At 40.6% G+C, this 17632-nt stretch overlaps 1 protein-coding gene across 1 annotated transcript in view; it reads right to left on the reverse strand.

Annotated features, from left to right (window-relative positions):
- Positions 1 to 10584: 10584 nt before the first annotated feature.
- Positions 10585 to 17632, reverse strand: part of RP1 (RP1 axonemal microtubule associated) — a 295779-nt gene continuing 288731 nt past the window's right edge. Inside the window, exons 57-59 of the mRNA XM_043539623.1 lie at positions 17023 to 17101; positions 13587 to 13662; positions 10585 to 11715 (exon numbers count right to left, since the gene is read on the reverse strand). Of these exons, the coding sequence (XP_043395558.1) occupies positions 11661 to 11715; positions 13587 to 13662; positions 17023 to 17101 (210 nt within the window). The 3' untranslated portion in view covers positions 10585 to 11660. The remainder of the gene's footprint in view (positions 11716 to 13586; positions 13663 to 17022; positions 17102 to 17632) is intronic.

A 17632-nucleotide genomic window follows, 5' to 3' on the forward strand; every position in this document is an offset into this window, starting at 1 on the left:
CAACAGCTCCATCTGCTTCTTTCTCTTTCCCATATCATCTATTTTAAGGAAAAACAATTATTCCTGTGCTTTTATACTTGGTTCTCTGTGTTCCTAAACAGGGGGCCTTGACCAAGTCAGCTCCAAAAGTCAAGGAAATGCTCTCTCTCGTTCCAGTCTTCCAAAGAATATATCTTCTTCCTTTTCCTTTATGGTATTTTCTAACTTTTTCAGATACTCACACACGAACTCTCCTACAATCTTATTTAGCTATACCAAGGAGGTCTATCTATTTTGATGCATTTGATTCCTGGTTTTGCTCTCAGTTCCCTCACTCTGCCTTAAGATTCGTCAATTTCTGCATGCACAGATGAATACCTTTACCAAAGCTGTTTCCCTTTGTTTCGCAATACTTTTGACAATCATGACCTCTTGCTTCAGGGTGATATTCCTTTCTATCTTTTCTTCGAACCTATAAGGAAGCAGCTTTTTCCAGATCAGATACATTTGTTGGGTGATTTCAATTGTACCTCAACTAACATTCAGCTTTTGATACTTATAACTGGGAGGATCAGACATTCCATTTCTTGTTGCTGGATTCTCCACTGCATTGCTCTGGTCTTCTGCTAGTGTAATTCCAGTGCATGAAACTGGTGTAACATTATGGTGAATCAAGCCTTCTATCCTCTTGTGTCATTGGTTTTCTGTCTTACCTTAGAGCTTCAATAGCTTTTACATAGTTAAGATAGTAAGTAGGATTCTATTTTGATTAACATCCCTCTATCAACCGCAATTCTTTTTTAAAAAGTTTAATGTTAGAAGCAATAACCATGTTACAAAATTTTCACTAGTTTGGGACCTTTTAATCTGATTTTTTTAATTAAAACTACAAATTTACCACATGTATAGATAAGGTAAAGTCAGCAGAATAGGATATGTGTTTGCCCCTGACAATCAACTCACCTATATGAGCAAATAGGAAATCAGAATTCACATGACGACATTAATTCTGACCATGTACACAGTACTGTTTCTTAGAATATTTTACTTTAAGGAATGATTAATAAATTTCTAAATTACGTATATTATTTGGAAAGTAGCATACCATATGTTGCTTACTCTAGACCAATGTAATCTTTTTTTGTAGGACCATATGCAGGTTGCAGGTTTACATATGGAAACATTTCTGAAACAAAAGCATACCTTTAAAGTTCATAAAAACAGGCATCAGTCAGACGTGTCTATATTGTAATCCTTTTATAGATTTACAAAGGTCTTCCTGAAATTTTTCTTATGGTTTCAGAAACTGTTTTGTTTGGTAATATCCATACATGATGTTTGCAGATATATCCATTACTTTTGTGTAATTCCATTTTTCATACCATATGTATGAGTATACAAAACACACAGGCACATATTATACACACCCAAATGATCTATCTTGTAAGGATGTAGGCCCCAGACCAACAAGGTACTTACGCACATGCCTAACTTTAAGCATGCCAGTGGCCCCATGGATGTCAGTGGGACTACTCACGTATTTTAATTTAGGCTTAAGTACCTTGCTGGATCAGGCATATAATGTTAATATGGAGTTCAGAAACCACCTATGCATATTTTAAGCATCTAAATATATTTAATTATATGCACTGAAAAACTAAACTCATTTTTGTGATCTCAGTAAAGGCTGTAATGTGAAATATTATTTCTCATTCCTCCTTATGTGAGCACATTGACAGGAATATTGCATATGAAAGAGGAAGTGACTTCTAAAGTTTTAGTATACATTCTTTAGACGGATGTCAACAACCTTGACTCCATGTTGACTTATCTTTTACATTGAAATATATAACTAGAGATAGCAGAAGAGGCAGGCATGTGAGGGGGCATTACAGGGACTAGGTATATTTTCAGCCAAAATCTGTACCATGTTATAAACGTTTTCACTGCCCTCCCCACTCCAAAAGCAGCAAGCAAACATTAGATCAAATGGGAAGGAAAATAGGAAGAAAGGGGAATGATTTTGACTTTCTATTTCTGTTTTGTTTCACTCATTTTACCTACTTGGTAAAATAATGGTATTTTATTTTTCATTTTGGTGAAGAGGTTCCAGCAGTGCAGTGCTGGGAGCTAGTGTACAGCTGTGACAGCATTAAATGGCCCAACAAGACAATCAGAGTTTCCAAAGTCATAGACCTTCAAGTCCTTTTGCCCCCTAGCAAGATAAGCCTTAGATATTCCTGGACCTGAAAAGGGCTACAAAAGTGGCTGTAAGTTATATCAGTGTACAAAGAACGAATACAGTATTGTAATTCATATAAACACCGTGAAACTTAGTTAAGGAAGAAAAGTGAGGTAAGGAGCAGAGTTAAAGTTGGGTGTTATCATAATCTTAACTGAGAATTTCCAGACACTTAGATTTTATGGGGCACAATGTTCTAATTTTCTGGTGACACGTTTGTTTTGTTTTTAATCTTCAATATAAGTAGTTCCTCAATTTTTAAAAAGTACTACAACATCCTAGCACTGTTTAAAATTAATAGTTCTCTACTGATACATACAAGCTTCATTCTCCCTTAACCAAGTTCTTTGTCTCAGAATTCCTCAGCACTAAACACCATTCCCTCTTAAGCATTCAGGCCAGAGACAGGAAAGGACTTTCCCAACATTGCACTTAATGCAGTCACACAGCACTTTGACAGAAAGATTCTCCGGTCTTTCAGAATCCTGCATTAGTAGAGGCAGAATGCTAAAATTCTTCTCCATGTAAATGATCCTAGATATTCAGGCACCAGGAGTAACATTTTTGAAAGCTTCTAAGTGATTAAATACCTTTAAAAATCTGGGCCTTTGTCATTGTCTACTTAGTATTGCAATGCCTAACTGACTTAGGAGCCTACTCTGCATTTTCAAAAGAGAGTTAGGTACCTAGGAGTCTAAGGCCTAGGCTTCACTGCAGGGGGAAGGGGTCATCAGCTGACAGGGGGCTTAGGCTCCTAAATGCATAAATTCCTTTTGAGAATAAGATATATACACCTCAATCAGTTAGGCATTGCAATGCTGAGTGCAACACCACCTAAGTACCTTTAGAAACCTGTGACTTAGGCACTTGGGAGCCTAAGGCCTGGCCTACTCCTAAAATTTAGGTTGACTGGCTACATCACTCTGGGGTGTGAAAAATTCACATTCCTTAGAGACACACTTCTAACGGAACAGAAGAATTCCTCCATCAACCTAGCTAACACCTCTTGAGGGGTGGCTTTATTACACTGATGGAAAAACTCCTTCTGTTATTGTAGTAAGTATCTACAGCAGCATAGTTGCAGTGGTAGAGTTGTGCCACTGTAGCACTTGTAGTGTAAACTTAACCATAGTTTCATAGTAAGTCAACAGATCATTGAAAGTAAAGATCATTAAAAGTAAATGAGACTTAGGCTTCTAACTCACTTAACCCAGTGGTCCTCAACCTTTCCAGAGTACTGTACCCCTTTCAGGAGTCTGATTTGTCTTGCATACCCCCAAGTTTCACTGCACTTAAAAACTATTTTCTTACAAAATCAGACACAAAAGTACAAGTGTCACAACACACTATTACTGAAGAAGGGTGTACTTTCTCATTTTCCCCATATACTTATAAAATAAATCAATTTGAATATAAATATTGTACTTACCTTTAAGTGTACAGTATATAGAGCAGAAATAAGTCATTATCTGTAAGAAAGTTCAGTTTGACTGACTTCACTGGTGCTTTTTTTGTAGCCTGTTGTGAAACTAGGCAAATATCTAGATGACTTGATGTGCTTCTTGAAAAACCTCTGAACACCCTGTGATACAGCAGAGCCAGGGAGCAATGAAAGGGTGGGAGAGGAGAGATACATAAACCCTAGGCTAATTAAGGCGTGGTTCCCCGTAGGCTTGGGGAGGTTACTACAGGTTAATTGGAGCACCTGTAGTCAATTAAGGCCCTGTCAGGAACCTAATAAAAAACAACCCTCCTTCAGGCAAGGATGGGGGAGGGGAAAAAAGAAGAATTGAAAGTCTAGAGGAAGGGAGAGTCCCTCCCCTAGTGTCAAGGACTGAGGGTAACTCTACCCAAGGGGGAAGAGGGTAAGAAACCCACAAGGGTTGAGAAGGGCTGGGGCTCCGGCCCAGACCCCTTCCACCACTTCCCTCCTCTAGCACCTTCCGGGGCCATTAGTGAGGCCCTCAGTGCCCCAAGAGCAGGGGCAAAGGGTGGCGTCCTAGCCCCTTTACCAAGAAAAGCATGGGACCCACCATAGCAACATTGCCATTTTGCCACAACCCCCAGGGGTATGTGCAGCCCTGTTGAGAACCACTGACTTAATCAATGGGAGTTAGGCACTTAAATATCTCTGAGGGTCTGGCATTTTTGAAAATTTTACTCCAGGGCATTACAAAACTCCAAACTGGGCTTATGAAATTATAACTTTCTATTGACCTGTCGCTTTCAAGTAAGGTGTTGAAAGAGATTTAAAAACAAACAAATAAGTTGACCCACTATGAATGTCTATACTGGGCCTGATTCACTTCCAGGCACTGTGGCATGCTCCACAGTGCAGCGCTTGGAACAAGTCAGCAAAGCCCACCATGTAGGTGAGGCCAAGTCAGACATAAATTGTACTAAGCACATCTTCCAGGCAGCCTCTACTACTAAGACTCTTGTGATATTTAAAGCAGTCCTGTCAAGGTGGAAGGTACCCTGCCATGCCTTTGTATTCAAGCACCTTCCTCCTGTGTTGCTGCCCCCGCCATCACAGGGGGTATAGTTTGCATTCCTCTGCACTCAAAGGAGTGAATCTAATCACTTATTTGTACACAGTACAGGTAGAGGAAATCATTTTCCAATAAAGAAGCCAGCTGCTGAAAGAAGGTATTCACCGTTAGTAATGGAAAACAGATTAGGATGGCACTGTTTACACTTGATAAATCAGCAATGGCATCAAAGAGAGTAGTATTACAAACTATTAATGAAAGACATAATAATGAAACAAATCACATAGTAGATCACAACAAAGTGATTCAGTGTAATGAATACTGATACTAAGTAGCGGAACTGTGCACTCTGGGAATACAGTTTTAAATCCATTCAAGTGTGCATGCTAGCAATGCAAGCACAAAGAGGATTTTTGAAGAGAGAAATTGACCCTGTTTTCTTGCTCAGTCAGATCACATCCTACATTAGATCTTCTGCATGATGATCTAACAAGGCATATAAAAACAGAACTCAGCTTGCAATACCCATAATGTGTTTTTGTTGTTGTTTGTTTTAATCAAAATAGCCACTTAGGTTTCATTTCCCATGAACATATCAGCCAACATACCTTCTTTGAAAGAATAACATAAGAAAATAAACACAGGACTTTTAAAAAATGAAAACATGGAAATACTTCATTAGAATACATGAAAAATAAATTTAATACCTACAGTTATGACAAATGCATGTGATCACTGAAAACATACAATCTAACAGTTCTCTGAAGGAGAGAGAGGCCCATGCTATAAAATTCAGATCTAAAAACAGATTTTAAACCCCTCAAAGGATATGTCCACACTGCACCTGGGATCATGATTCCTAGCTCAGCTAGACAGACATGCACTAGCTCTGCTGGAGCTAGCTTGCTAAAAGTAGTAGCATCGGTGAGGGTAGCATGGACTAGCTGCCTGAGCACAAATCTACCCACATATGTGGGTGGCTAGCCTGAGCCCTAGTCTACAGTACGCGGTTATTTCGGAATTAGCCAAGTTACTTCAAAATAAAACTGATTCCGTCCACATGACCAAACCAGTTTTTTTGATTTAAAGGGCTCTTTAATCTGATTTCTGTACTGCACCTCGGCAAGTGGAGTAGCGCTAAAATCGAGATCGCAGTTCCGGGTTCCGGGTACTGTGGACGCAATTCGACGATATTGAGCTCCGGGAGCTATCCCAGAATGCTCCCTTGTGACCACTCTGGACAACACGCTGAATTCCAATGCACTAGACAGGTAGGCAGTAAAAGCCCTGGAAATTTTTGAATTTTCTGTTTGGTCACCATCAGCAGAGGTGACCATCAGCACAGTCCACCATCACAAGAGACCACGCAGTCCCGGATTCACAGATGAGCTCCAGCATGGTCCAAACAGGGGGTACTGGATCTCATTGCATGTTGGGGAGACGAATCTGTTATGGCAGAACTACATTCCAAAAAAAGAAAGGCAAATACGTACACGAAAGTCTCCAGGACCATGACGGAAAGAGGCTACTCCAGGGACACAGAGCAGTGTCGTATAAAAATCAAGGAGCTCAGGCAAGCGTACCAAAAAGCCAGGGAGGCAAACGGGTGCTCTGGGTCACAGCCCCATACATGCCGCTTCTACTGTGAGCTGCACGCAATTATGGGGGGTGATGCCACCACTGTCCATGGACACCTGCAAGGGGGGAGTTGCACGGAGCAAGGAGGATGAGTTTTTGGAGGACGAGGAGGAGGAGGAGGAGGACAGTGCACAGGCGGCAAGTGGGGAATCTGTTTTCCCCCTAGCCAGGAACTATTCTTAACGCTGGAGCCAATAGCCCCTCCCCACTCCCAAGACATGCTCCTGGACCGTGACCCTGGAGAAGGCACTTCTGGTGAGTGAGAGCTTGATTGGAGCCACGCGGTGGGGAGAAACCCAGCCTCGCTGGGCTGTTTGCGTTTAGTTTAAAGGGCTCATCTCTGCTCAGACCCTCATTGGAGCCACACGGTGTGTGTGTGTATGTGGGGTGGGGGAGGGTGTTGTGTGAAGCGATCATCCCAGAGAGTCTGCAGGCCCTCCTTTTATATGGCAAACCCACCAGGCATTGCTTGCTATGGGAAAGGGGGCCCAGCAGTTTGAAAGCATTGAAATGAATGTGGAAGAAGCAGAATCCCACGTGCCCCTAGGGCTTACCATGGCTGCCTGCAAGTTGAATTCTGTTGCCTGGCCGCATGCAATGGCTTACTCACACCAAAGTGGCAGGCACTTCAGTATAAGAGGCAAAATGAGACCTTGTACAGAAAGAACATGTGCTGTGTACTATGACAGGTTTCAGAGTAACAGCCGTGTTAGTCTGTATTCGCAAAAAGAAAAGGAGTACTTGTGGCACCTTAGAAACTAACCAATTTATTTGAGCATAAGCTTTTGTGAGCTACAGCTCACTTCATCGGATGCACACTGTGGAAAATACAGAAGATGTTTTTATACACACAAACCATGAAAAAATGGGTGTTTATCACTACAAAGGGTTTTTTCTTCCCCCCCTCCCCCAACCCCACTCTCCTGCTGGTAATAGCTTATCTAAAGTGATCACTCTGCTTACAATGTGTATGATAATCAAGGTGGGCACAACCTGGATTTGTGCTGGAAATGGCCCACCTTGATTATCATACACATTGTAAGGAGAGTGATCACTTTAGATAAGCTATTACCAGCAGGAGAGTGGGGTGGGGGGAGAGAAAACCCTTTGTAGTGATAAACACCCATTTTTTCATGGTTTGTGTGTATAAAAAACATCTTCTGTATTTTCCACCGTATGCATCCGATGAAGTGAGCTGTTGCTCACGAAAGCTTATGCTCAAATAAATTGGTTAGTCTCTAAGGTGCCACAAGTACTCCTTTTCTTTTTGTTTACTATGAGTTGCCTGTTTCACTGAGAAAGGGTCCCCTTTGTTCTCTAAGACGTATATTTTAAAATACTACCCTCCCTTTTTCTCCTCCCGCAGCAGGTACAAATGTTTCGACGCGGCCCCTATCTACTGTGTCCCATAGGCTGGTCCAGATTAGAAGGTGGAAAAAACGAACTCGGGACGACATATTTGCCGAGCTCATGCAGTCCTCCCGCACTGATAGGGCCCAGTTGAATGCGTGGAGGCAAACAATTGTGGAGTCGCGTAAAGACCACAGACTGCCACTGCAGCCCCTGTATAACCGCCCTCCCTCCTCCCCAAGTTCCATAGCCTCCTCACCCAGATGCCCAAGAACACGGGGTGTGAGAGGGGGAGGCTACAGGGACCCACACAGTCAACCTCAGAGGATTGCACAAGCAGCAGAAAGCTGGCATATCCTAAATTTTGATTTGGTTTCTGGACTTGTCCTTCCCTCCTCCTCCGCTCCCTAACCCAATACCCCCACCCTCCCCCATCTAGCTTCTGATTTCTCTCAATGTTTTGTGCAACAAATAATAAAGAATGGTTTTTAAACAATTGTGACTTTATTTCCTTTCATATATATAGGGGGCGGGTAACTTTAAGAGAAACAAACACAACTGTCACACCGTACCCTGGCCAGTCATGGAACTGGCTTTCAAAGCTTCTCTGATGTGCAGCGCACCCTGCTGCGCTCTTCTAATGACCCTGTTATCTGGCTGTGCAAAACTGGCCACCAGGCAAGTTGCCTCAACTTCCCACCCTGCCATAAATATCTCCCCCTTACTCTCACAGATATTGTGGAGCACACAAGGAGCAATTACAATTGGAATATTGGTTGTGCTGAGATCTAACCGAGTCAGTAAACTGCACCAGCAGGCTTTCAAACGTCCAAAGGCACATTCTACCACCATTCTGCACTTGTTCAGCCTACAGTTGAACTGCTCCTTACTACTGTCCAGGGTTCCTATGTACGGCTTCATGAGCCATGGCATTAAGGGGTAGGCTGGGTCCCTGAGGATAACTATAGGCATTTCAACATCCCCAAAAGTAATTTTCTGGTCTGGGAAGTAAGTTCCTTCCTGCAGCTGTTCAAACAGACTAGAGTTCCTGAAGATGCGAGCATCATGCACCTTTCCCGGCCATCCCACGCTGATGTCGGTGAAACGTCCCTTGTGATCCACCAGTGCTTGCAGCACCATAGAAAAGGACCCCTTGCGGTTTATGTACTGGCCGCCCCGGTGTTCTGGGGCCAAGATAGGGATATGCGTTCCATCAATCATCCCGCCACAGTTAGGGAACCCCAGCGCAATAAAGCCATTCACAATGGTCTGCACATTTCCCAAAGTTATTACCCTTGATAGCAGCTGGTCAATGATTGCTCTGGCTACTTGCAGCACAGCAGCCCCCACAGTAGATTTGCCCACTCCAAACTGATTCCCGACTGACTGGTAGCTGTCGGACTTTGCAAGCTTCCACAGGGCTATGGCCACTTGCTTCTCAACTGTGAGGGCTGCTCTCATTTTGGTGTCTTTGTGCTTCAGGGCAGGGGACAGCAAGTCACAAAGTTCCATGAAAGTGGCCCTACGCATACGAAAGTTTCTTAGCCACTGGGAATCACCCCATACCTGCAACACTATGCGGTCCCACCAGTCTGTGCTTGTTTGCCAGGCCCAGAATCGGCATTCCATGGCATGAACCTGGCCCAACACCACCATGATCTCCCAATCGCCACATGCCGTGCTTCTAGGAACGTCTGTGTCCATGTCGTCATCACTATCGTAATCGCTCTGTCGTCATTTCCTTGCCCAGTTTTGCAGGTACTGCACACACTGCTGGATAATGCAGACAACATGCAGAAGCTCGGAAGCGCGGCATTAGCAGGAGAGCAGAGTTGGCGGTGGAAGCTGTGCTGCTCGGTTCACAATGGCCAAGCAGAGTTGGCAGCGGAAGCGTTCAATGGGGGAGAGAAAGAGTAGATAGTAGAGATTACATAGGAAGATGAGAGGAAATTAGAGGTGGATTCATAGTAGCAGGAGAGCAGCGGTGCACCGTCTGATGAAAGCAGTATGGCGTCTGCACGCCAAAAAGGCATGAAACGATTGTCTGCCGTAGCTTTCACGAAGGGAGGAGCGACTGATGACACACACCCAGAAACACCTGTGAGAATGTTTTTGCCCCGCCGTGCACTGGGAGCTTAATCCAGAATTCCAATGGGCGGCGGGGACTGCGGGAACTGTGGGATAGCTACTCAAAGTGCACTGCTCCAACATTCGATGCTAGCCTTGGTACTGTGAACGCACTCGGCCGAATTCACGCACTTTAGTGGGGACACAGAAGACCGAATGTATAAAATAGCTTCTGAGAATTCGAACAGAATAATTTCCGAAATAATTTCATACTGCAGATATACCCTGACCCTGCCTATGCTACCATGGACTACACTGCTGTTTTTAGTGTGCTAGTGTAACCTCCACAGACTCCAACAGCAGGCAGGATTGAACCAGGGACCTCTGGAGCTTAGTGCATGAGCCTCTACCACATGAGCTAAAAGCCAAGTAGCTATTAGTTAAGGCTGTAGAGCAAACTCATTAATTTCTCTGGTTTCAGAGTAGCAGCCGTGTTAGTCTGTATTCACAAAAAGAAAAGGAGTACTTGTGGCATCTTAGAGACTAATCAATTTATTTGAGCATAAGCTTTCGTGAGCTACAGCTCACTTCATCGGATGCATTCAGTGGTATTTTCCACTGAATGCATCCGATGAAGTGAGCTGTAGCTCACGAAAGCTTATGCTCAAATAAATTGGTTAATCTCTAAGGTGCCACAAGTACTCCTTTTCTTTTATTAATTTCTCTCTCTTTCTAAGTGGTCTCAGTGCCACTAGATGGGACAGAACACCACACCCAGGAAGTGTGTTGGGTTACACTAGCTTAAGCAGAGCTAGCATGTCTGTCTACCCATTCTGGGAAGCATGCTCTCAGCTGCGGTGTAGACATACCCAAAGTTTAGGAGTGTTAAGAGCCAGGATTTGGGGTTGACCTTCAAAAAGGAAGGGGCACCTTGCAAAATTCACATCTAGAACTGGGTTTGTATTCTGATCAAGTAGTGTTCAATTCATGATTTTGTTTTAGGCCCATCTCTTCTATGAACACTAGAAGCACCAACACTAGTAAAGTCAAAATAAACAGATAGTGAGTTCGTAAATGACAACATATTCAGCCATAAATGCATTATTTATTATTATTATTTTGAGCATGTGGCAATTCAGAATTGTGGGAAAGGGAAGGTGTTAAGATATTTCTCTGACAGCAGTTAAAAGCCAGAAAGAGGATGTAATGACTATTACTAATGACAGCTGATGGAAATTCTCTTGTAGGTTTCTCAGTAGGTAGAGCCTTGGGATCTAAAGGTTCCTGGATCAGTATTCTCCAAAAGATTATGCATCAAATGTCAATGGGAGGCCTGCACACACAGGGAGAACTAAATAATGGGTGTGAATTATTCAGTGAAGATAGAGCCAAGAGGTCAATTTTTTCCATGGGTTTAGTATTGTGGAGGTACAGTAATGGGACACAAAATGCATGGTGGTGTGAAAGAGGTGTACGTTTTGTTTAAAAAGTGATGAGAAAATATAAATTTTAATAAATATTGATCCTGAAACAGATTTTACGCAAGTATTAACTATGATTAACACACTTACACAAATCACCAAACAAAAATTGTTTTCCTAAATGCTACTACATATACCGCATCCTGTGAATGCATGTATCAAATTCAGAAAACCATGGTGTAGCTCTAAATTTCTGCTTTATTTACAGTTCAATTGTGCAAAACTGTTAAGAATTCTTAGTAGGGTTGCAATGTGTTGTTCACATTAGACCTGTTTAATCTCCACTGATGTTTTTAATCTATTGTTTTGACAGTTCTCCATAATAGTTACAGTACCTTCATCATTATGAAATACAAATAAAACAAATCAGCATGAATCTGAAGAAGCAGCATATTCACTGTGAATCCTAGATTATGCATAAAGCTGCACTACAGTGCGTCCATCATTTTCATCCTCAGCAAGCCACCTTGAAGGAAAAATATAAAAAACCCTAATTGGTACATTAGGTACAGTATATTTGAAACCCAACAAACAGACAAGGAGTAAGGGCCTGCTTCTGCTCCTTCTGATTTCAATAAGAAATTTGGCATTGACTTTAACAGGAGCAGAAGTGAGCCAAAAGAATAAAAGCACTGTATAGATAAGCTATAAATGGATGATTTCACTGAGTGGCACAAATCTTGGTCATTTTAGATTAAGAAACAATATTTTAACAGATTATTGTATATCATATCATATTCCTAGGGCTAAGAATGATACTATTTAAATCTGATGCCTCTTTATTGGCCCCCCCACCCTGATTTCCACAGTAGCCCAGTTCTTCTCCAATAAAGCCAGTGGAAGCTTTACCACTGACTTCAGTGGAAACAGGACTGGATCCAAAGTTAAAATGTACAGATGAAATACTAATGTTAATACATACTACTTTATAGGTAGCAATTTTTGTCTTCAAAAAGCTTTAAAAATAACTAAGACTTTCAACCCTTTTGTGAAGTATGTTGGATGGGCTAGATTCTCTTGGGTGATCTGGCCCCTTTGTTGCTCTGGTATAGCAAAGAGGCTGGAATTCCCTGGAGGCAAAAAAGGGGTGTTACCAGCTGCTGTGGAGACAATTAATCACCAGTTACTGGTGCAGCTGTGTCAGGGAGTAGAATGAGACTTGGCTGGAGTGCTATTAAGTGCCTTCTAATATTGGCTGGAGTAATGGCCCCTGGGAGCCATAGACGTGACTCTGCTGTAAAATGTCAGGGCCAACGCCAACCTCAGAATCAGGACACTACAATCAGCCCAGTAGATGATGGACACAGTCAGAACCTGGTCCTATACCTATATACATAATCCATCCATGTTTCTTTAGTACACCCATCACCATGGTATCTTATTTTATATAAGGAATAACTGGAAAAGAGAGAGTAAGGCTAACCTTTTTACAAGACTCCACTAATTTTGGATGCTCAACTTGAGACACCTAGGACTTTTTCACAACCACTGTGAACTCACAACTCCAGCCAAAGTCAATGGGAGTTACAGGTGCTCAACACTTCTGATAATTAGACCCTACAAGTCTGAAGCTAAATATCCAAAAGACCAAGACATCTAAAATCACAGGATATGTTGAATTTTTTGGCCTTAGTGACTTGTCCAAGTTCACAGAAGTATTTAGAGTCAGGATCAGAATCGGACTTTCTTGGCTCCCAAACCTGTTTTTGGACCACTACACTATAACCCTCTCTCTAAAAGCAGGAAACTTGTCTAATTTTTATACTTCTTTGTTCTGAGACTACATTAAAATGATATTTTGCATCTAAAAATGGAGGAACACAAACATAAATCTTTACTCGTGTTTGTTTCTGTTTAATTTGAAGCTCTACAAAAATGCTAAGAATTCAGTGTATTGCAGGGAATATCACACTAAAGATATCATTCAGTTATAATTTCAATTCTGAGAAACAAGTGTATGGCTTCAATTTATCTGGCACATATTTATGAATAGCTGTAAATTATCAGTATGTTCATTAATAGTTAAGGTTTAGGATAGGTTTCTGCTTGTACAGTACTAGTCTTAACCAATCCCTTCACCGCTTTTTCAGATCAACCCCCAAATTAGTTTTATGATTCTCTGTGTGTCCCACTTGCATGAAAAAGCCTTCCTTTTAGCTTTAACCTTGTATGGCTAAATAAATTTCATGGCCCCTCTTCCAAACGGATAAATAGACCCTGAAACTGAATGTTTTTTAAAAAAGCAATTGTGAAAATATACAGTACAGTTTGCAGTATATGTTATTAAGAAAATAGCTTTCCAGATAATGAAGACATTTAATGTATTGGCTTACAGACCTGCTGCAGTTGAAGCAATACACTTCATTTGTAGATGCATCTGTGATTTCTACTTTTTCCAGAAACCAGCCACTTGCTATAGAAGGGAAAAAAGAGAGCAAGCAGACATTTAATGTAACTCAAATGCAAACAAAGTATAGAAAAAAAGTTTCATTTTCCAGTCCTCCTGTGATTCAGCACAATCACACGTATCCAATATAAATAACAAAACTGAAACACAGATAATCCAAGTTATTACCAACTCTTCTTCATTTTTAAAGAACATTCCCTTGATGTTTTTGACAGAAAATAAAAAGGTAAGCTTTGATTACATCTAAAATCATTTTTTTCAGCACTGAAAGGAGCAGTTAGTAAGTTAAATGAAGCAGAGTGCACAGCCATATGGCACAAATTCTTGAAATTAGATTTTGCTGTTTTTTTCCAGTGTGAAATGTTATCTAAGAACATACTACATGGCTAATGTAGTTTGATCTACATTGGCTGCCAAAGTAATAATAAAAAAACGGAGAGAATTTGTAAGTAGAAACAATCCTTAAGGAAATACAATGCTCTTAATAAAGCAATGGGAAAACAAGGCTTTTTGGATGTTTTTTTTTTCTTTTTAATGAATTTATTTAGATTTGTGCAAACTAACTGGCGAGTATGAATGTTAGGTCTAATTCAGAAAATCACCCTATTCAGGAGAACACTCAAAGATGTGGTTAACTTTAAGCATGTGCATAAGGTCCACTGAAGTCTATGGAACTTCAGTGGAGGCCTATAGCAACAGAAGGCAATTAAGGAGTTCATGATCTTCAGAGGTGAAGAACTCTGCACATCAGACTTTGAACAAACATCTTTCAAGTTTTCATTATGGAAGTTTTCATCTTTAAACAAACTGGTGCCTTTTGGGAATGTTTTGCCAAATTGAGAAATATCTGTGGTCCTGCTGCACAGTTGACTTATGCCACAGAGCTCCTTGTTTCATTTAATATTACAGTGTGAACACTGTTTTTACTGTAGTGAATACACCATTACTGTCTTGATGTTTGTTCTTTAGAAGTTGGGTTTGACTGTAGAAGTATTTCATGTATGCACTTGGAAGCCAAATAGAAAAAATACTATTATTTGTTGAAATTGTAGATGGGTGTCTCTGTGCATAATTTTTATGTTTTGGGAATAAGATACAATTTTATAATCCTTTAATCTGATTTGCAGAACCATAGACAGGAGTATAAAACAGGACAAAAAATCCTTCACAAAATGTTTTACAGCATCTCACCTATTTGCATAAAAAGGTCAAAGCTTGCCAAAGTTTCTTATTGCTCATGAATGGTTATTAATTGATAGTTATGTAGAACCTAGGATATAAGGATGCCCACATTCTCAGTCTCCAGTTCCCAAGAGTCACTTATAGAGACAGTGAAGTACTTTTGGTACTCTTCTAATTACATCTTCTGAATTGTTTCATATATCACAGACACTACTCATAAGATCTGACATTTCATGGAAATCTCTGTGACTTGTGCACATTATTAGTGATTATTAAAAATCTCTCTCTCTCTCTCTCTCTCACACACACACACACACACACACCCCCTTAACAAACACAAAGGAAGGCCTTGCTGCTGTCCTGAAGAGTTTACAGTCTAGGGCTTTACTGTGATCCAGGGAACTCCAATTGACTTCAGTGAGAGTTCCATGCTTGGGGGGCTTGTTGAATCTGGGCCTATATTAGACAACATCAACAAATGTAAAACAGAACACTGTGTGGCATTTATGTTAAAGGAGAGTGTGGGGGTTACAGATAATGTGTAGCAGAAAGGAAGTGTTCTCTTTGGGGTAGGAACAGTCTTTTTGTTCTGTGTTCGTACAGGGCCTAGCACAATGGGGTCCTGGGCCAGGCCTGGGGCTCCTAGACACTATGGTAATATATGTAATAATAATAAACATAAGTGTTGCTTGAAGAGAGTTTTAGGGAGAGATTTGAAGGACAAAGTGAGGGAGTTAGGTGGGATGACAATACAGCGACTGTTCAGAGCATAGGAGTCAGCACTATCGAATGTGGCGTAAGGTGCAAGGACAGAGAGAGGAAAGATAGTCTTGTTGTGGAGGTGCTGGACTGGGATTCAGAAGACATGGATTCAATTCCTGGCTTTGCAATGGACTTCTGTGTGACCCTCTGTGAATTTCCCAGGACCTTAGTTCCCCATCTGTAAAATGAGGATAATAATCCTTCCTTTCCTTTGCCAGACTTGTCTATTTACACTAAATTATTTAGGAAAGGAATAATTTCTTACTATGTGTGTGTATTCAGCACCGAGCACAATAGTACCCCAAGTTCTGTTGGAGTCTCTAAGCACCACTGTAACATTATGATTATTATTATTAATATTAAATAAAAAGGAGTATTAAGATGAAAGGTTGAGGGAGAGAATAAACAGCAGGAGGGGGAGTAGTGGGATTTTATTTATTATAGATATTTTAATAGATACTTTTTTTAAAAATTCCAAATTAGCCATCAGCTCACTTTGATGAACAATCACTGCAAAGTTTCCAGGTCATACAGCTTCCAAAAGATAATGATACAGTGTTCTGTGGGTTGTGACAAAGTTAGCAAAAAATTGTCCAACCTTGGAGTCAGAAGGACCTGCCATCATCACAGATTTGTCAGTACTTCCTAGTTATGATAAACTTGTGACCTCTTCTAATGGCCCACGTTGTCAAATAAATGTGAATTTCATTTGGCTTTTTAATTAAAGCATTGGGATCAATATCAATTGATTTTTGTCACATCAGATAGGGGAGTTTTAGCTGAGTGATCTGACCAGAATATCTCAGATTTCTTGGATTCAAGCTATAGGTTGTTCTCTGATTCCAATTTTATATTTCTAGTGTACTTTTTTTTTCACTAGGACTGTTAACTAAAACAATATAAGTTCAAGACAGTATATCCTGGGAGTATTACTTCTTTTGCTTTGTTAACGTCTGGTCTTAAGGAATACTAATGTTGCATAGTTAAGTATGGCTTGGTGTTCTCTCTCTGGTGCTACAAGTTATCTTCAATTCAAACTTCTAAACAAACCAATTCTTACAGTCTCTCTCTTTGATTTTTTTAGATAATGCACCAAAATATACAAATATTTCAATCTAGTCTTTACTTTTAGGGCTCAATCCTGCAGTATTTAGTAGGAGTTTGGGGTGAATAATGACTGCAGGATCAGACCTTGAGAGATGCAGAAGTATGCCAATGTGATAGGTTTCTTTTATAAACCATGGGCTAGATCCTCAGCTAGTGTAAATCAGTGTGACTCCATTGCTACATGGATTTACTCCAGCTAAGGAGCAAGCTCTATATCAGTTGCAATGAGTTTACAGGCATTTCCAAATGTCAAGCAGATCCTTAAAATCTATATTCTGCTTACAAACATATTGAAAACATATAGAGAGTACTTACCAAATCCTTTCCCATCATGGCCAATTTCAATTGAACGCAGGCTTCCTAACCTCTTTGTTTTAATCCTGAATATGTCAGACTTCAAAATTGAAAAAGAGGCAGCTATTAAAATATAATAAGTCAAAGTCTGTAAAGTAGCATGCTTGCCTAGCTCAGTTTTGAGACCATTCAAATGTAACCAAATGGAAGAAAACTAGATGGCTGACAATCTAAATGCATTACTACTAATGTAGGTCTTTTGGTATAGGCTTTGTGTTGCTAGTCTTCCTTCAGTTTAACATGAAAGATGTACTACTCAAGTTATATTCGAATGATTCTTACCCTTTTATTGGTTTCCACACACAAGAGAGATGTTTCTGCTTGGTACATTATGAATTGCCAAGCAGATAAAGTAATAAGACCTTTTATTATTTTTGGTTTATGAGACACAAACATGCCTCTGAGAATATAAAGATAAGTGATTTTTATTCTGTTTACTGTCAGACCTCTCAAATGCTCCACATTTTGGTTCAAAATATGTGTTTGTTTCACAGGAAGGAGAAACAGCAACTTTTCCCATTTCGGCATTTCTCCAAGAAATCAAAAGGCGACCATGGCACCCATCTTCAGG

The sequence above is a fragment of the Chelonia mydas genome, chromosome 2 (assembly GCF_015237465.2).
Source record: "Chelonia mydas isolate rCheMyd1 chromosome 2, rCheMyd1.pri.v2, whole genome shotgun sequence".
Taxonomy (NCBI): domain Eukaryota; kingdom Metazoa; phylum Chordata; order Testudines; family Cheloniidae; genus Chelonia; species Chelonia mydas.